The 21,053-nt window shown below is 48.4% G+C and overlaps 1 protein-coding gene across 1 annotated transcript in view; it reads right to left on the minus strand.

Moving 5' to 3' along the window:
• Nucleotides 1-21,053, minus strand: part of LOC140417987 (uncharacterized) — a gene marked incomplete at its 5' end in the record, with an annotated part of 79,678 nt that overhangs the window by 11,056 nt on the left and 47,569 nt on the right. The window contains 3 exon segments of the mRNA XM_072501418.1: nucleotides 2,320-2,579; nucleotides 2,582-3,053; nucleotides 18,593-19,909. Of these exon segments, the coding sequence (XP_072357519.1) occupies nucleotides 2,320-2,579; nucleotides 2,582-3,053; nucleotides 18,593-19,909 (2,049 nt within the window).

A 21,053-nucleotide genomic window follows, 5' to 3' on the forward strand; every position in this document is an offset into this window, starting at 1 on the left:
GGAATCTGGAGACGTCATTGCGGAGCAGCGTGATTCCCGTTGGTTGATTCAGGCAGGACTCCACTGTGAGGTCAGAAAGCGGAAGTTGGACAAGAATTTTAGACTGAAGCTTCCTCCTCTGGGCAACAGCAGAAAATTAATGTCTCAACCTTCCCCATTTATTTTCTCATTCTGGGTGACATTGGTCACTTGCAGCAACTGAAGGGAAAGGAAGTGAATCCAGGGAGGGTGCAGACTCTGGAAAGCTTGGCCCAGGTCTCTCGCGCTCTCTCAAAGACATTGACATCCTTTGCTCCCTCAGCTTGACACATTTATTTGTCTGGCTAAAAGGATGGTCTCTTTCCTAATGTTCAATGAAAGGGCTGGTTTCCCCAGGAGATGGCTGACATTTAAGGGGACAGTAAATTAACACTGAACAGATTTATGTTCAGTGTTGTTACATATTACTGACTCAATATATTATTTACAGTTCTCTGTAAGATGCAATGATTATTATTTCCAGTCTTGTGATATTATTCATTACTTGGTACTACTGAACTAAGCATTGCTAAAAAAAAAAAGGGACTTCTGTTGAAACTTTTCATCTTCACTCATCAGGACAGATGCAAGAATACCAAATTTCAAAGGGAACATTAGCACACTGGGCTAAATCGCTGGCTTTGAAAGCAGACTGGGCAGGCCAGCAGCACGGTTCAATTCCCGTAACAGCCTCGTCGAACAGGCGCCAGAATGTTGCGACTACGGGCTTTTCACAGTAACTTCATTGAAGGCTACCTGTAACAATAAGCGATTTTCATTCATTTCAAAGTAGGTCCTGATTGGTTGGCAAATCAGAATTGATTGGGTGATGCTTTGCTATTGTGAATAAAACAGTTTGATCATCAATCTTTTGAGTATTGATTAAAGGTGCAAAATATCCAACTAATTTTATTCCAGTTCTATATATGATTATCAGGACTCTGTTTCTTGTACCGGAAGTGGTGAGAATTGGCCTGTCCACCAGAATGTCCTGCCACCTTTTGGAGATTTGGGAGGCTGTGTGTTAGATAAAGCAAAGTGTGTATGGAAGAAGAGTGTGTGAGACAGAGATTTACTTTTGGGGAACGAATGAGGAAAGAATGTTCCATAGAAACTAGAATTGTGTATTCTAAATTTCTATCCTATACAGACAATGCTGAATTGTTGTCAACTTATTTTACAGGCTACTAGAAGGGGAGGATTCAGAGACAAATCTCAAATGCAACGTCACAGGAAGATCTGACAGAATCTTTTGATTCATTGAGACGGAAATATTATTGGCCTTGGAATCTTCAGGATAAGTTGTTTGTTTGTCCTGCCTGGTTAAAAATATTATAATCATCAGTGTGACTGGGAAGGGTCTGAGACTCACAGACCCCCGAGTGAGAGTGTTCCAGACCATTAACTGTGGAAAGAGCTTCAACCAGTTACACGTGTCGTGTGTGTGGACAAGGCGTGAATAAATCGTTGACCCTGGAGAAACACGTGGAAACCTGCACCATGGAGAAACCGTGGAAATGCGAGGACTGTGGGAAGGGATTCAAAGGCCCATCGCAATTGGAAATTCATCGACGCAGTCACGCCGGGGAGAGGCCGTTCCCCTGCTCTGAGTGTGGCAAAGGATTCAGTCACTGCTGCTCCACCAGCGAGTTCACACCAGGGAGAGGCCATTCCCCTGCTCTGAGTGTGGCAAAGGATTCAGTCAGTTACCAACCTGCAGACCCACCAGCGAGTTCACACCAGGGAGAGGGCATTCTCCTGCTCTGACTGTGGAAAGACATTCACTAGGTTATTCGCCCTGCTGAGACACCAACGGGTTCACACTGGAGAAAGACCGTTCACCTGCTCAGTGTGTGGGAAGGGATTCAGTCAGTCATACAACCTGCTGAAACACCAGGACAGTCATAACCGTGAGAAACACTTCAAATGCTCTGACAGTGGTGGTGGCTTTAAGAACTCTGTGGATCAGATGTTCCACCAGCACATTCACAGAGGAGAGAGATGGTTCAGCTGCTCTCGCTGTGCAAAGAAGTTTAAAAAGTCATCCACCCTGCTGATACACCAGCGGATTCACACTGGGGAGAGGCCATTCACCTGTTTGCAGTGTGGCAAAGGATTCAGCCAGTCATCCACCCTGCTGCTCCACCAGCGAGTTCACACTGGGGAGAGGCCATTCACCTGCTCTCAATGTGGGAAGGGATTTACTCAGTTATCCAAATTGCAGACACACCAGCGAGTTCATACTAGGGAGAAGCCATTCACCTGTGCTCAGTGTGGGAAGGGATTCAGTCAATCGTCCACCCTACAGAGACATCCCTGTTAAAATTCCCCGGAGTGAATTCGCCGGTGCGTCAGAAGGTGGGATGACTGAATAAATTTCTTCCCACAGTCAGGGCAGGTGAACGGCCTCTCCCTGGTGTGAACTCGCTGGTGGGTCAGCAGGTTGGACGATCGGGTGAATTCCTTCTCACAGTCAGGGCAGGTGAACAGAGCCTCCCCTGTGTGAACCCGCTGGTGTATCAGCAGGTGGGATGAGAGAGTGAATCCATTCCCACACCGGAGCAGATGAAAGGCCTTTCCCCGGTGTGAACTCGCTGGTGTGTCAGGAGGGTGGAAGACTGAGAGAATCTCTTCCCACACTCGGAGCAGGTGAATGGCCTCTCCCCGGTGTGAACCCGCTGGTGTGTCAAAAGGTGAGATGAGAGTGAGAATCCCTTACCACACAGTGAACAAATGAACGGCCTCTCCTCAGTGTGAACTCGTTGGTGTGTCCGCAGGTGGGATGACTGAGTGAATCCCTTCTCACACTGAGAGCAGGTGAATGGCTTCTCCCCAGTGTGAATTCGCTGGTGTTTCAGTAATGTTGATGACTTAGTGAATCCCTTCCCACACACTGAGCAAGTGAACGGCCTCTCCCCAGTGTGACTGCGTCGATGAATCTCCAGCTCAGACGGGACTTTGAATCCTTTTCCACAATTCCCACATTTCCATGGTCTCTCCATGATGTGGGTATCCTGGTCTCCCTCCAGATTTACTGGTCAGTTGAAATCTTTTCCTCAATTAGAACAGAGATAAGGCCTCTCTCCGCTGTGAATGGTGCAATGTTTTTCAGGTTGTGGAACTGGTTAAAGTTCTTTTCACAGTCTGGAACACTCTCACTCGGGTGCGTGTGTCTCGGTGCTTTTCCAGTCACACTGATGTTTAAAATCTTTTGAAGCAGTCAGAACAGATAAACATTTCTCCTTCCACCTTCAAATGCCAATGATATTCCGGTCCAGATGAATCGAGTGACTCTGTCAGATCTTGATGTGATGTTTGGTTTGAGATTTACTTTCTGTAAATCCTCAACTTTCTAATATCCTGTAAAAGGAGATCACAAAATTCATTCCTGTCATTACAAGCTAGAAACATAGAACAGACAATTTCAGTTTCTATGGAACATTCTTTCCTCTCTCATTTCCCAAAAGTAAATTTCCATCCACATCCCTCTGGCCAGTGTCACTGTGCAGTACCTAATATTCCATTCCAATTCTCTTCTCACACCTAGTGGTGCACCAAGGCAGACTTTTGTCTGTTTCCGTAGCTAGTTATTCCGAAAACATAATATACACCCTCCAAATTCTCCTAAAGGTGCTGATTCATCCAGCTTCACAGATCCATGCTCACCACTTCCTGCCCAAGAAAGTAGAGGCCTGATAAATCATTGGTATTACTGGAATAAAAGTAGCTGGACATTTTTCACCCCTTTAGTTACACAAAAATATTGGGAGTCAATTGCTCTGTGTTGCAATCAACATGGCAAAGAATTGCCCAATCAATTCTGACTTGCCAAACAATCAGGACCTGTTTTCAAAAAAATTGTTCCCTTTGAAATTTGCTATTCTTGGATCTGTCCGGATGAGTGAGGATGAAAAGCCTCGACTGCTGGTCCCTCTTTTTAGCAACACACAAGTTCTATAGCACTGAGTGACGAATAATATTACAAGACTGGAAATAATCGGACTTCCAGTAGCGGCCATGGAGTGAGTGGTCGCACATTTGGCAGCTCCTGCTCGAGGTGGAATTTTTGGTCCTTCTCCCCAGTTGCTGGGCGGATGTTTTGAAGGAAAATGGTTTAAGAGTGGTGGAGGAAGACTTTACTCCATCGGTGAATGGATTTGTGGACCAGAAGTGGGTTTAGAAGAAAGGAGCTGGAAGAGCAAGAAGCTCTTTGTGTGACACAGGGAAAGATGGCGGAGAGCTAGGGGTCAGCCCGACCAGCTCAATGGTCGACTGAGCAGCTGGTTGACTTTCTGAATGAAACTTTCAGCCAACAGAGGGTGGAGGCTCTGGAGGATCTGGAGAAGGTGGTACACCCGCTGAGAGCGGGGATCGATCGTGTGGAGCTGAGGCTTGAGATCCAGAGCCAGGCGATCCAGAAGGTGGGGGAGCACGAGGTGTAGCTTACCTCGTTGGTGGCCGAGATCGGGATGATGCGAGAGACCCAGAAGCTGCTTAGGGAGAAAGTGGAGGACCTGGAGAACTGCTCCCGGAGACAGAATTTAAGAATTGTGGGGATGCCAGAGGGCATTGAGGGAGCGGTGCAGGCTCGTGTCGCCAAAATGCTGGCGACGTTGATGGGGGAAGGGGCCTTTGACTGGCCCCGGTGGTTGATCGGGCGCACAGGGCGCTGATGAGGAAACCGCAGGCGAACGAGCCGCCGAGGGCTATGGTGGCGAGGTTACACCGATTCCTGGATAAGGAGAAGATCTTGAGGGGGGCCAGGCAGACGAGATGTACCTGGGAGGGTAATGAGCCCTGGGTATACCAGGACCTGTGTGTGGACCTGGCCAAGAAGAGAGCGGGATTCAACCGAGTCAAGGCTGCCCTCTATAAGTAGGGGGTGAAGTTCGGGATGCTGTACCCTGCCCACCTCTGGGTGACCCACAATGGTCGTGAGGATTATTTTGGAGCGCCGGCGGAGGCGATGGAGTTTGAGAGAGACAATGGACTGGCAGGAGAAGGACATTGAACTTTGGAGGAGGTGTGAGGAGATGCTGATTCTCTCTGTCCCATTGTGGTTGTTGCTTTTTTATTGTATTGTTTTGTTTGGGGTGACGGTCAGGGAAGAACCTCGTTTCACTCAGGGATCGTTTGTCTTTCTTGCGAGGTTCTTTGCTGGGAGGCTGGAGGATCAGGTGGGGTGAGGGCATCTTTTATTTTCTTATTGTTATTGTTGATTGCACCATGGAAGTGCTGGGGGGAGGGGGGGATCAGTGGGGGGTAGGAAGTTTGCCGCTGTGGGCGGGTCAGCCAGGCTAGCTGGGCGAGCTAGTTCACAGGAGCGCAGTGGGGGGTGAGCAGGTGATCAGAGTATTGAGATTGTGTTGTTCAGGGTGTTGACGGAGGTGGTGCTGTTGAAGTGCGATAAGGAGGGGGTTGGTGATGGTGGGCATCTGAGGGCGGGCCTGGAGAGTTGCGTGATGTGGGCCGGGGCTGGCCCAAGAGAAGCTATGGCTGATCAGTGGAGAGGGGGAGGGGCACGCCCCCTGACCAGTTGATCACATGGAGAGTGAGAGGGCTGAATGGGCCGGTCAAACAGTCGTGCATGTTCGCCCACTTGAGGAGCTTAAACGCGGATGTGCCATTTTTACAGGAAACACATTTGAAGATCGAGGACCAGACTAGGCTAAGGAAAGGGTGGGTAGGCCACGTCTCTCACTCAGGGTTAGATATGAAGACACGGGAGGTGCCATTTCAAATCCCCTGTAAAAATCCAAACACAGCGTATTGTGAAATTATTCAATTTAAAACAGAACGAGTTGTTGGGATTCACTGCCTGACAAAGCTGCAGGAAGGAAGTTCAACTGTAACTTTCACAAGGGAACTGGACAGATTCTTGAGGAAAAGAACTTACTGGGCGATAGGAGTAATTAGATAGTTCATTCAAAGAGCTAGCATGGGAACAATGGACAGAATGGCCTCTTTCTGTGCTCACTGAGACTCATTTGCATTTGAAGAAAGTGGGAAATACCTGGAAGCCACTTCCTACGATGCGGGTAGAAGCAGAGATGTTGGAATGTTTCCAAAGGGAAATTGGATGGGCTTTTGGGGGAAATAAACTGACAGGAAAATGAGGATAGAATGGGGCAATGGTTTGATCTACAAGTTGTGAATCTTTGGAATTCTCTACCCCAGAGGGCTGTGGAAGCTCAGTCATTGAGTGTGTTTAAGACTGACAGATTTCTAAATCCCAATAACACAAAGGATGTGGGGAAAAGACATTGAAGTGGATGATCAGCCATGATCGTATTGAATGGTGGAGCAGGCTCGACGGGCTGAATGGCCAAGTCCTGCCCCTATATTCCAATGATACAAAGATAAGCAGGAAAGTAAATTGTGACAAGGACATAAGGAGGTTAAAAAGGTAGATGTGAGACTTCCGGGTGCGGCGATGACCAGCTGAGTCGCACGTTTCGGCAGCTCCCGGTGAAACGGACTTTTGGGCTCTTGATAGGAGCCCCAACGGCAATTTTGACGGCTAAAAACACTGTGCGGTAAACCAGAAGGAAATCCCCCCTGGATACGGATGAAAAAAGGAGGAGAAAGTGGCCGGATTGCAGTGGATCCTTTAGAACAGCGGCAAGGAAGGCAAGCAAAAACCAAGATGGCGTCGGAAGGTGGCAGTTTAACATGGGGCCCTGAACAACAAGAGTTCTTGAAATGCTGTGTGGAAGAGCTCAAAAAGGAAATGAAGAAAGAGCTGTTGGCCCCGATACTACAGGCGATCGAAGGGCTACGGGCCAAGGCGGTGCTTCATAAAAAGAAGATAAAATTTGGAATGCTGCAACCGGCAAGACTGTGGGTCACATATCGAGGGAGGCACCACTACTTTGAGACGGCGGATGAAGCGTGGACTTTTATTGTGGAAGAAAAACTGGAATGAGCGGGTTATTAAAAAGAACGTTTAAACAAAGTGGTGGGGCGAATGTGGGGGGCGAAGAGGGGTTTTATGTACTAATCCTGCGATGTGGTAACTTTTCTCTCTTCCACAGGTGGTGATGGGGGGAGGAGGGGAGGTGGAGGAGATGGGGCGTTGGCCATTGGGGGCGGGGCCAAAGGAGAAGCGCGGGCTTGGTTCCCGCGCTATGATAATCATGGCGGGAATAGAGAAGCAGGAAGGAGGGGGCGTTGCACGGTGCGAGCCGAGGTCACGGGGGGGAAGCTGAGGTCGGCCAGAGTTTGCTGACTTCTGGGAGCAACATGGGGGGAGTAATTACGCTAGCGGGGGATCTAGCGGGGGGGGGGGGAATTACTGGGTTGCTGCTGCTGGGGAGAGGGGGGAGCTGGTATGGGAGGGGACGGGCGGGGGGGCACCGCCTGGGGGAGATACAGCTGCGTGGGAACCGGGTGAGGAGCTGGAAAAAGGGGATGGCTAATCGACAAGGGGGGGTAGGAAGCCCCCCAACCCGGCTGATCACGTGGAACGTGAGAGGGCTGAACGGGCCGATAAAGAGGACACGGGTACTCGCACACCTTAAGAAACTTAAGGCAGATGTGGTTATGTTACAGGAAACGCACCTGAAACTGATAGACCAGGTTAGGCTACGCAAAGGATGGGTGGGGCAGGTGTTCCATTCGGGGCTAGATGCAAAAAACAGGGGGGTGGCTATATTAGTGGGGAAGTGGGTAATGTTCGAGGCAAAGACTATAGTGGTGGATAACGGGGGCAGATACGTGATGGTGAGTGGCAAACTACAGGGGGAGACGGTGGTTTTGGTAAACGTATATGCCCCAAACTGGGATGATGCCAATTTTATGAGGCGGATGCTAGGACGCATTCCGGACCTAGAGATGGGAAAGCTGATAATGGGGGGAGATTTTAATACGGTGTTGGAACCAGGGCTGGATAGGTCGAAGTCCAGGACTGGAAGGAGGCCGGCAGCAGCCAAGGTACTTAAAGATTTTATGGAGCAGATGGGAGGTGTAGACCCGTGGAGATTTAGCAGACCGAGGAGCAAGGAGTTCTCATTTTTCTCCTATGTCCATAAAGTCTACTCGCGAATAGACTTTTTTGTGCTGGGAAGGGCGTTGATCCCGAAGGTGAGGGGAACGGAGTATACGGCTATAGCCATTTCGGATCACGCTCCACACTGGGTAGACTTGGAGATAGGGGAGGAAACAGGAGGGCGCCCACCCTGGAGAATGGACATGGGACTAATGGCAGATGAGGGGGTGTGTCTAAGGGTGAGGGGGTGCATTGAAAAGTATTTGGAACTCAATGATAATGGGGAGGTCCAGGTGGGAGTGGTCTGGGAGGCGCTGAAGGCGGTGGTTAGAGGGGAGCTGATATCAATAAGGGCACATAAAGGGAAGCAGGAGAGTAAGGAACGGGAGCAGTTGCTGCAAGAACTTTTGAGGGTGGACAGACAATATGCGGAAGCACCGGAGGAGGGACTGTACAGGGGAAGGCAAAGGCTACATGTAGAATTTGACTTGCTGACTACGGGCACTGCAGAGGCACAATGGAGGAAGGCACAGGTTGTACAGTACGAATATGGGGAGAAGGCGAGCAGGTTGCTGGCACACCAATTGAGGAAAAGGGGAGCAGCGCGGGCAATAGGGGGAGTGAGGGATGAGGAAGGAGAGATGGAGCGGGGAGCGGAGAGAGTGAATGGAGTGTTCAAGACATTTTATAAAAAATTATATGAAGCTCAACCCCCGGATGGGAGGGAGAGAATGATGGGCTTTTTGGATCGGCTGGAATTTCCCAAGGTGGAAGAGCAGGAAAGGGTGGGACTGGGAGCACAGATCGAGGTAGAAGAAGTGGTGAAAGGAATTAGGAGCATGCAGGCGGGAAAGGCCCCAGGTCGGATGGATTCCCAGTCGAATTCTATAGAAAATATGTGGACTTGCTCGCCCCGGTATTGACGAGGACCTTTAATGAGGCAAAGGAAAGGGGACAACTGCCCCCGACTATGTCTGAAGCAACAATATCGCTTCTCTTAAAGAAGGAAAAGGACCCGCTACAATGCGGGTCCTATAGATCTATTTCCCTCCTAAATGTAGATGCCAAGATCCTGGCCAAGGTAACGGCAATGAGAATAGAGGAATGTGTCCCGGGGGTGGTCCACGAGGACGAAACTGGGTTTGAAGGGGAGACAGCTGAACACGAATATACGGAGGCTGTTAGGGGTAATGATGATGCCCCCACCAGAGGGGGAAACGGCGATAGTAGTGGCGATGGATGCCGAGAAAGCATTTGATAGAGTGGAGTGGGATTATTTGTGGGAGGTGTTGAGGAGATTTGGTTTTGGAGAGGGGTATGTTAGATGGGTGCAGCTGTTGTATATGGCCCCGATGGCGAGCGTGGTCACGAATGGACGGGGATCTGCATATTTTCGGCTCCATAGAGGGACAAGGCAGGGATGCCCTCTGTCCCCATTATTGTTTGCACTGGCGATTGAGCCCCTGGTGATAGCGTTGAGGGGTTCCAAGAAGTGGAGGGGACTACTTAGAGGAGGAGAAGAACACCGGGTATCTTTGTATGCGGACGATTTGCTACTATACGTGGCAGACCCGGCGGAGGGGATGCCAGAAATAATGCGGATACTTGGGGAGTTTGGGGATTTTTCAGGGTATAAATTGAACATGGGGAAAAGTGAGTTGTTTGTGGTGCATCCAGGGGAGCAGAGTAGAGAACCTACTGTTGAGGAAGGTAACAAGGGACTTTCGTTACCTGGGGATCCAGATAGCCAAGAATTGGGGCACATTGCATAGGTTAAATTTAACGCGGTTGGTGGAACAAATGGAGGAGGATTTCAAGAGATGGGATATGGTATCCCTGTCACTGGCAGGGAGGGTGCAGGCGGTTAAGATGGTGGTCCTCCCGAGATTCCTCTTTGTGTTTCAGTGCCTCCCGGTGGTGATCACGAAGGCTTTTTTTAAAAAAGGATTGAAAAGAGCATCATGGGTTTTGTGTGGGCCGGGAAGACCCCGAGAGTGAGGAAGGGATTCTTACAACGTAGCAGGGATAGGGGGGGCTGGCACTACCGAGCCTAAGTGAGCATTATTGGGCCGCTAATATTTCAATGGTGAGTAAGTGGATGGGAGAGGAGGAGGGAGCGGCGTGGAAGAGATTAGAGAGGGCGTCCTGTAGGGGGACTAGCCTACAGGCTATGGTGACAGTCCCATTGCCGTTCTCACCGAGGAACGACACCACAAGCCCGGTGGTGGTGGCTACACTGAAGATTTGGGGACAGTGGAGACGGCATAGGGGAAAGACTGGAGCCTTGGGGGGGTCCCCGATAAGAAACAACCATAGGTTTGCCCCGGGGGGAATGGATGGGGGATATGGAATGTGGCAAAGAGCAGGAATAACGCAACTGAAAGATCTGTTTGTGGATGGGAAGTTCGCGAGTCTGGGAGCGCTGACCAAGAAATATGGGTTGCCCCAAGGGAATGCATTCAGGTATATGCAACTGAGGGCTTTTGCGAGGCAACAGGTGAGGGAATTCCCGCAGCTCCCGACACAAGAGGTGCAGGACAGAGTGATCTCAAAGACATGGGTGGGGGATGGGAAGGTGTCAGATATATATAGGGAAATGAGGGACGAAGGGGAGACTTTGGTAGATGAACTAAAAGGGAAATGGGAAGAAGAGCTGGGGGAGGAGATCGAGGAGGGGCTGTGGGCAGATGCCCTAAGCAGGGTAAACTCGTCGTCCTTGTGTGCCAGGCTAAGCTGATTCAGTTTAAGGTATTACACAGGGCGCATATGACTGGAGCACGGCTCAGTAAATTTTTTGGGGTGGAGGATAGGTGTGCGAGGTGCTCGAGAAGCCCAGCGAATCATACCCATATGTTTTGGTCATGCCCGGCACTACAGGGGTTTTGGGTGGGGGTGACAAAGGTGCTTTCAAAAGTAGTGGGGGTCTGGGTCGAACCAAGCTGGGGGTTGGCTATATTTGGGGTTGCACAAGAGCCGGGAGTGCAGGAGGCGAGAGAGGCCGATGTTTTGGCCTTTGTGTCCCTAGTAGCCCGGCGCAGGATATTGCTAATGTGGAAAGAAGCCAAGCCCCCGGGGGTGGAGACCAGGATAAATGACATGGCAGGGTTTATAAAGCTAGAGCGGATTAAGTTCGTTCTAAGGGGGTCGGCTCAAGGATTCACCAGGCGGTGGCAACCGTTCGTCGAATACCTCGCAGAAAGATAGATGGAATGGAAAAAAGGCAGCAGCAGCAGCCCAGGATCGGGGGTGGGGGGGGGGGGGGGGGGGGGAGGAGGAACCAGAAGGACTCTCAGGGTTGTTAATATATACTGTATAATATGTATAGGTCGTTGCGACAGATAATTATATATTGGACTGTTAAATTATATTTTTGGAGAGTGTTACTTGTGATAAGGCAGTTGCCAATTAGGGTTAGTTTTCATTTTTGTTATTTATTATTTATTCATTTTCTGTTTATAAAATAGGTCATTGTTATTTGTATTGTTATAATATTGTGTCAAGGATGCACAATGTATGGTGTTGGTGGACCAAATATTTTCAATAAAATATTTTTTTTTTAAAAAAGGTAGATGTTAAATGAGTGGAATAGGATCTGCCAAATGGAGAATAACGAGAGAAAATGTTTTGTCCATATTGGCCAGAAGGATAAAAAATCTTATTATCTAAATGGTGAGAGATTGCAGAGCTCTGAGATTCAGAGGGATCTGGGTGTCCAAGAGCATTAATCACAAAAGGTGAGTATACAGGTACAGCAAGTAATTAGGAAAGCTAATAGAATGTCATTGTTTATTGTGAGGGGAATTGAATACAAAAGTAGGAAGGTTATGTTTCAGTTATACAGGACATTGGTGAGACCACATCTGGAGCACTGTGTACAGTATTGCTCTCATTTAAGGAATGATGTAAATGTGTTGGAAGCAGATCAGAGAAGTTTTACTGGACTCATACCTGGCATTGGAGGCTGGTCTTATGAGGAATGATTGGACAGGCTGGGCTTGTGTACGATGGAGTTTAGGTGACTTGATTGAACCGTGTAAGATCTTGAGGGGCCTTGACAGGATGGATGTGGAAAGGATGTTTCTTCTTGTGGGAGAATCTAGAAATTGTGGTCACTACAAAACCAATAACTTGCCCCATTTAAGGCGGAGAACTTTTTTCTCTGAGGGTTGGGAGTCTTTGGAACTTTCTTCCTCAAAGGGCAGTGGAAACGGAGTCTTTGAATATTTTTAAGGCAGACCTGGATAGATTCTTGAAAATCAAGGGGTGAAAGTTTATCAGGGATAGGTGGGAATAAGACCACACTAAGACCATAAGGAATAGGAGTAGGCCATTCGGCCCTTCCAGCCTGCTGCACATTTCAATAGGATCATGTCTGAAACTAACATTCCTCACGTTCACTTTCCTGCCCTTTCCCCGTAATCCTCGGTTCCCTGACTGATCAAGAATCTATCTCAGCCAGGCAGCACAGTGGCGCAGTGGTTAGCACTGCTGCCTCACGATGTTCCCAGGTTCGATCCCGGCTCTGGGTCACGGTCAGTGTGGAGTTTGCACATTCTCCCCATGTTTGCGTGGGTTTCGCCCCCACAACCCAAAGATGTGCAGGGTAGGTGGATTGGCCACACTAAATTTCCCCTTAATTGGAAAAAAATGAATTGGGCACTCTAAATTTACATTTTTTTTTAAACTAAAAAAAAGAATCTATCTCAGCCTTAAATATACACAAGGACTCTGTCCCCACAATTCAGTTCCAAAGATTCTCAGAAGAAACTCCTCCTCAGCTCAGTCTTAAATTGACATCTCTTTATTCTATGACTATGCCCTCTGGTCAACACTCCCATGAGGGAAACATCCTCTCCGCATTTACCCTGTCAAACCCCTTAAGAATCCTGGATGTTTCAATGAGATCACCTCTCATTCTTCTAAATTCCAATGAGTAGAGTCCCAACCTGTTTAACCTTTGCTCATAACACAATCCCTCCATAATGGGGATCATCCTCGTGAACCTTCTCTAAACAGCCTCCAATAAAATAATATCTTTCCTTAAATAAGGGGACCAAAACTGCTCTCAGTTCTCCAGATGTGGTCTCTACCAGCACCTTGTACAGCTGCAGCAAGACTTCCCGACTCTTATACTCCAACCACCTTGAAATCAGGGCCAACATTCCATTAGCCTTCCTGATTACCTGCTGCACCTGTCTGCTAGCTTTCTGTGTTCCGTGCACAAGTTCCCCCAAGTCCCTTTGTGCTGCAGCTTTCTGCAGTTTTTCTCCATTTAAATACTGTTCTTTTGTTCTCCCTTCCAAAATGAACTTCACATTTTCCCACATTATGCTCCATGTGGCAACTTTTTGTCCACTTGCTTAACCTCTCAATATCTCTTTGCAAACTGTTTGAATCCCCCTCGCAACTTGCCTTTCCATCTATTTTTATGTTGTCTGCAAATTTGGGCACAGTACATTCACTTCCTTCCCCCAAGTCATTAATATAAATTGTACACAGTTGCGATCCCAGCACTGACCCCTGTGGAACCCCACTGGTTACAGGTCACCAATCTGAAAGAGAACCCCTTATTCCCACTCGCTGTTTCCTGCTCATTAACCAATTCTCTATCCATGTCAATATACTACCTCCAACACCATGGGTTCTTATCTCATGACTTAACGGTTTGTGAGGTACCTTGTCAAAGGCCTTCTGGAAGTTTAAATACAACACATCTACTGGTCCCCCTCTATTCACTCTGGTTGAGACTTCCTCGAAACACTCTGATAAAATTGTCAGACACGGTTTCCCTTTCACAAAGCCATGCTGACTCTGCTTGATTAGATAATGATTTTCTCAATGTGCTCCTATTACTTCCTAATAATTGATTCCAACATTTTTTCAATAATAAATGTTAGGCTAATCGTCCTATAGTGTCTCGTTTTCTGCCTCCCTCCCATTTTGAATCAGGGGTTGTCACATGGGCAGTTTTCCAATCCTCTGGTACTTCTCCAGAATCCAAGGATTTTTGGAAAATTACAATCAATGCATCCACTATCCCTGTAGCCATTTCTTTTAGGATCCTAGGATGCAGCCATCCAAGAGACTTATCTTATCCCCATTAGTTTGTCCAATACAACTTCTCCAGTGATGGTATTTAATTGTTCCATTCGCATTCTTTAGTATTAATGGGATAGTCAAAGTATCTTGCACCATAAAGACTGATGCAAAAAAATCTGTTTTAACTCCTCTGCCATTCATTCCGTAGGGCAGAGACTCACTTTAGGTATCTGGGGGTGCAGGTTGCCCGGGAGTGGGGGAGGCTTCGCAGGTACAATATCACTAGTTTGGTGGGGAGAGTGAAAGCTGATCTGGCAAGGTGGGATGGTCTCCCTCTGTCACTGGCGGGTCGGGTACAGGTGGTTAAAATGAATGTTTTGCTGCGATTTCTGTTTATTTTTCAATGCCTCCCGATTTTCCTGCCAAAGGCTTCTTTCAGGGAGATTGAGGGAAGGATTACCTCGTTCATATGGGGAGGGAAGGTGGCCAGAGTGAGAAAGGTGCTGATACAGAGGGGAAGGCAGGCAGAGAGTTTGGTTATCCCGAACCTGATGTACTACTACTGGGCAGCGAATGTGGAGAAGGTGCGGAGCTGGGTCAGAGGGGTTGATTCCCAGTGGGTCAGAATGGAGGAAAGTTTGTGCAGGGGGTCGGGACTGAAAGCACTAGCAACAGCGCCGCTCCCGATAGCTCCGGGTAAATACTCAGCGAGTCTGGTAATAATAGCTTCATTGAAAATCTGGAGGCAGTTTCGCCAACACTTCGGGTTGGGGGCAGGGTCAAGGGAAATGCCGATTCGGGGGAACCACAGATTTGAACCAGGGAGGTGGGATGGAAGTTTTCGGAAATGGGAAGAGAAGGGGATTAAGACTCTAAAAGATTTGTTTCTTCGGGGTCGGTTTGCAGGATTGAGGGAGCTGGAAGCGAAGTATGGGCTAGAGCAGAGAGAAGGGTTTAGGTACATGCAGGTTCGGGATTTTGCCAGGAAGGAGATACAGAGCTTCCCGGAGGAACCGGCCTCCACATTGCTGGAGGAGGTGCTGACGACAAGGGGACTGGAGAAGGGGGCAGTGTAAGCGGTGTATGGAGCTATTTTGGAAGAGGATAAGGTACCACTGGAAGAGATCAAAGCAAAGTGGGAGGAAGAGTTGGGAGAGGTTATTATAGATGAGGGGTTCTGGTGTGAGGTGCTCAGGAGAGTAAATGCCTCCACCTCATGTGAGAGGTTGGGGCTGATACAGCTGAAGGTGGTATACAGAGCACACCTCATGAGGGCGAGGATGAGGCGATTCTTTGAAGGAGTAGATGTGTGTGAATGTTGCGGGCGGCGGGGGGGGGGGGGGGGGGGGGGGGGGGCTAATCAAGTTCATATGTTTTGGTCCTGTCCAAAGCTAGAGAAGTACCGGAAGGAGGTTTTTAGGGTAATTTCCGAGGTGGTGCACGTGAAACTGGACCCTGGTCTCCGGGAGGCCATATTCGGGGTGTCAAATCAGCAAGGGTTGGAAACGGGGGCAGAGGCAGATATTGTAGCCTTTGTCTCGTTGATCGCCCGAAGACGGATCCTGCTGGGATGGAGAACAGCCTCTCCACCCTGTGCCCTGGCATGGCGGGGGGACCTGTTGGAATACTGGACCCTTGAAAAGGATAAGTTTGAACTGAGGGGAAGGATGGAGGGGTTCTACAATTAATGGGCATTATTCATTATGCACTTTCAAAAACTGGATAACATCGAACATTAGTTGGGGGGGTGGGTGGGTGGGAGGGGGGCTGTGTGTATGAAGGGTGACTACGGGTAATCCCTGATTCCTTTTTGTAATTTGTTTATGTAAACATGCGGGCTGATGTTTGTTGGTTGGTGGGAGGATGGGATTGTTGTTATTGTTATGGGGATTGACATATTTGTTGCTGATTGTTTATTGTTGGTGGGTGTAAATTTGGCAGAAAATGTGAAAAAGGAGAACAGAAATATTAAACAAAAAACAAACTCCTCTGCCATTTCCTTGTTCCCCATAACTGACACAGCGGCGTGGAGGCACATGGTGGTTAGCACTGTTGCTTCACAGCTCCAGGGACCCGGGTTCAATTCCCGGCTTGGGTCACTGCCTGTGCGGAGTCTCCACGTTCTCCCCAAAACTGTGTGGGTTTCCTCCCACAAGTCCCAAAAGATGTGTTTGTTCGGTGAATTGGACATTCTGAATTCTCCCTCTGTGTACCCGAACAGGTGCCGGAGTGTGGCGACTGGCGGATTTTCACAGTAACTTAATTGCAGTGTTAATGTAAGCCTATTTGTGAAAATAATAAAGATTATAATAATAAAGAATATCATTACTATCTCCTCAGATGTATTTTCTGAGGGGCCTCTGTGGAGTTGAGGTTTCAATCAGATCAGCCGTGAACTTATTGAATGGTGGAGCAGGCTCGAGGGGCCGAGTGGCCTACTCCTGCTCCTAATTCCTCTGTTATCACATCCTTTATAATAGATTGTAGCATTTTCCCTCCTACTGATGTCAGGCTAATGGCTCTGTGGTTCCTGTTTTCTCTCTCCCTCCTTAAATATTGGGGTTACATTTACCACCTTCCAATCTGCAGGAACCATTCCAGAATCTATAGAATTTTGAAAGATGATCACCAATGTATCCACTATCTCCACAGCCGCCTCTTTCAACACTCTGGGATGTAGAGCAGCAGCTTTTGGGGACTCATTAACTTTCAATACCATTAATTTCTCCAGTACTACTTTCTCACGAATACTAATCTCTTTCATTCCCTCGTGCTCACTGGTCCCTTGGTTCTCTGGTGTTTTGGGGACGATTTCTGTATCTTCCTCCGTGAAGACAAACACACATTGTTTAGTTTCTCTGCCATTTCCTTATTCCCAATTATAAACTCTCCTGTCTCTGCCTGGAATGGACCCACATTGGTCTTTGCTAATCTTTTCCTTTTCACATTCCGGTAGGAATTTTTCCTGTTGGTTTTTATGTTTCTCCCCAGTTTGCTCGCATATTCTATTTTCTCTTTATCAGTTTCTTGGTCCTTTGCTGAATTCTAAACCAAGTTCCCAATCCTCAGGCTCACTAATATTTTACCCACTTTGAGTCTCCTCCATTGATCTAATAGAATCTAACTTTTCTTGTTAGCCACGATAGCTTCATTTTGCTGTTTAATTTTTGCTTCTTAAAGGAATCTATATTTTATGTAAATAAAATGCTAGTGGTTGCCTGTCTGTCTATTGTCCATCGTCATACAAAGAACAACAAAGAAGAAAGGACAGCACAGGAACAGGCCCTTCGGCCCACCAAGCCTGCTCGGATCATGATGTTTGTCTAAACTAAAACCTTCTGTGCTTCCAGGGTCTGTATCCGTCTATTCCCATCCTATTCATGTATTCGTCAAGATGCCTCTTAAACGTCACTATCGTACCTGCTTCCACCACCTCCTCCGGCAGCGAGTTCCAGGCACTCACCGCATTCGGTGTAAAAATAACTCCCTCACACATCTCCTCTAAACTTTGCCCCTCGCACCTTAAACCTCTGTCACCTGGTAATTGACTTTTCCAACCTGGGAAAAAGCTTCTGACTATCCACTCTGTCCGTGCCAGTCAATTTTGTAAACTTTTATCAGGTCGTCCCTCAACTCTGTCGCTCGAGTGAAAACAATCAGAGTTTATCCAACCTCTCCTCATAGCTAATAACCTCCAGGCCAAGAAACATCCTGGTAAACCTCCTCTGTACTCTCTCCAAAGCCTCCACATCCTTTTGGTAATGTGGTGACCAGAATTGTAGGCAATATCCACGTGTGGCCTAACTAAGGTTTTGTGCAGCGGCTGCATGACTTGCCAATTTTTATACTCAATGTCCAGACCAATGAAGACAAGCATGCCGTCTGCCTTCTTAGCTCCTTATCCACCTGCGTTGCCACTTTCAGTGATACGTTTATTGTAATTTCCCAATCTACCACAGACAACTTGCCCCTCATACCATGACAGTCTCCTTCTGTGAGAAACACCCAGATAAATTAGACAAAAGAACCCTGTAACCACCACAGCCCATCTTCATGGCAACGTGGCTGCTTTGGGAACTAAATATCTTCCAATGTGCAAACACCTTTTCATTCTGTGCTCCTCGTCAAACTTGGAACCAGGTAATCGCAACTAGCCTCAAAAATGGTCAGCCCACCGGAGGCAGAGGTGTTAGACTGACCAGTCCAGCAGAAAGAAACCCTCCAATCATCACCATTCACCAGATGTCAGAATGAACAAAATGCAGTCCTGGATGTCAGTGAGAGCAGAAACAATAACAACGGAGCCAACATCTGCAATTTATTGTGAACTTGTTGGAGTCACAACAGGTGTGATGAATCACAAAACCCCCTCCCCACATTGAGAGCAGATGAATGGTCTTTCCCCAGAATTAACTCGCTAGTGTCTCCGGAGATGGGACGGATCATTGAATGTCTCCCCTGCTCAGAGTAGGTGAATGGCCTCTTCCAGGTGTTAACTCACTAGGGTTCCTGCAGGGTGTATGGATATCTGAATCCCTTCTCTCACGAAGAGCAGGTTAACGCCTTCTCCCCTGTGTGAACTCGCTGGTGTTTCCGCAGGTTGGATAACCAAATGAATCCCTTCTCACACTGAGAACAGGTGAACGGCCTCTCCCCAGTGTGAACCCGCTGGTGTCCCAGCAGGCTCCATGAAGTAGTGAATCCCTTCTCACACTGAGAGCAGGCGAACGGCCTCACCCCAGTGTGAACACGCTGGTGTGTCAGCAGGTTCGATGAAGTAGTGAATCCCTTCTCACACTGAGAGCAGGTGAACGCCTTCTCCCCAGTGTGAACTCGCTGGTGTCTCAGCAGGCCGGATGAAGTAGTGAATCCCTTCTCACACTGAGAGCAGGTGAACAGCCTCTCCCTAGTGTGAACTCGCTGGTGTGTCAGCAGGCCAGATGAAGTAGTGAATCCCTTCTCACACTGAGAGCAGGTGAACGGCCTCTCCCCAGTGTGAACTCGCTGGTGTGCCAGCAGTCCCGCTGAAGTAGTTAATCCCTTCTCACACTGAGAGCAGGTGAACGCCTTCTCCCCAGTGTGAACTCGCTGGTGTGTCAGCAGGCCGGATGAAGTAGTGAATCCCTTCTCACACTGAGAGCAGGTGAACGGCCTCTCCCCAGTGTGAACTCGCTGGTGTGTCAGCAGGCCGGATGAAGTAGTGAATCCCTTCTCACACTGAGAGCAGGTGAACGGCCTCTCCCCAGTGTGAAGTCGCTGGTGTGTTAGCAGGCCGGATGAAGTAGTGAATCCCTTCTCACACTGAGAGCAGGTGAACGGCCTCTCCCCAATGTGAACTCGCTGGTGTGTCCGCAGGTCGGATAACTGAGTGAATCCTTTCTGACACTTAGAGCAGGTGAACCGCCTCGCCCCAGTGTGAACTCGCTGATGTCTCTGCAGGACGGATAACCGAGTGAATCCCTTCTGACACTGAGAGCAGGTGAACGGCCTCTCCCCAGTGTGAACTCGCTTATGTGCCAGCAGTCCCGATGAAGTAGTGAATCTCTTCTCACACTGAGAGCAGGTGAACGGCCTCTCCCCAGTGTGAACTCGCTGGTGTGTCAGCAGGGTGGATAACTGAGTGAATCCCTTTTCACACTGAGAGCAGGTGAACGGCCTCTCCCCAGTGTGAACTCGCTGATGTTTCCGCAGGTCGGATAACTGAGCGAATCCCCTCTCACACACAGAGCACGTGAACGGCCTCTCCCCAGTGTGAATGCGCCGATGAACTTCCAGCTCAGATGGGACCCTGAATCCCTTCCCACAGTCCCCACATTTCCACCGTTTCTCCATGTTTTGGGTATCCTCGTGTCTCTCCAGGTTTGCCGATCAGTTGAAGCCTCGTCCACACACAACACGTGTACAGTCTCTGTCCGCTGTGAATGGTGAGATGTTTTTTCAGGCTGCGTAACTGGTTAAAGCTCTTTCCACAGTCAGTGCCCTGGAACACTCTCACTCGTGTGTGTGTGTCTCGGGGCTTTTCCAGTCACACTGATGTTTTGAAGCCGACAGAAAAGACAAACATTTCTCCTTCTAGATTCAAAGTCCGGTGATATTCAGTTTCAAGGAATTGAGAGACTCAGTCAGATTGAGATGTGACGTTTGAGATTTCTGTCTGTAATTCCTCCTCTTCTAATATCCTGTAAAAACAATTTACAAAAGTTACTTTTCTTCTCCTCATTTTGGAGAAGGTTTCCTGAGGGTAACGACAGTCTGGCCGTGAGGTTAATCCTCCGGGTCCTCAGTCTTATTGAGGAATGTCCCCTTGGGTCTATTGTGGTGGTGATTCTTTTGTATTTTTGTTATTATGGGAGGGTTTATGTGTTGTTGACTTTATCCTACTCTGGTACAGACGGGGCTTTTATCTGTGAAAGGAGCAATTTGGAGAAACTTTGGTGCCTCTGGTGTAAAGTGAGTTGGAGGAGGGGGTAATGGCGCACGCACGATTGTGGTGTGAAAATCTGTTCCTGTTCTCTCTTGTCGCCTAACTAATGGCGGCAGTTAATCTGCAAATTTTCTCAGGGAATGTACGGGGCATCCATCACCCTATCAGAAGGAAAAATATCCTCTCCTTTCGAAAGGAGAAAGTCGACATCGCTTTATTACAGGAAACCCATCTGGATTATGAGGAACACTTTAAATTGAGGCGGGATTGGATGGGGAAGTTTTTTTCACCTCTTTTTCATCCAGTAACAGACTTGTGGCAATGCTTATTATACACTATCCAAGCAGTCAGGGTAACTCTGCCGATTACAATGTGCATGTCAATTTCCTTTGTGCCGGTCCCCCCATCTCCCGTCCCTCCCCTCCGCCCCATCACTCGTCGTTTCTGGGTCCTTTCCTGGGCCCTTCACTGTACAATGGGAGTTATCTATTATTTACAAGTGGACGGTGCCCCCCCTCCCCCCCCCACCCCCACCCATTGATGGGCCTCCCCCCTTCCACCCCGCGCACTCCCTGTCCTGTTTTA

This window comes from Scyliorhinus torazame, chromosome 5 (assembly GCF_047496885.1).
Source record: "Scyliorhinus torazame isolate Kashiwa2021f chromosome 5, sScyTor2.1, whole genome shotgun sequence".
Lineage (NCBI taxonomy): Eukaryota > Metazoa > Chordata > Chondrichthyes > Carcharhiniformes > Scyliorhinidae > Scyliorhinus > Scyliorhinus torazame.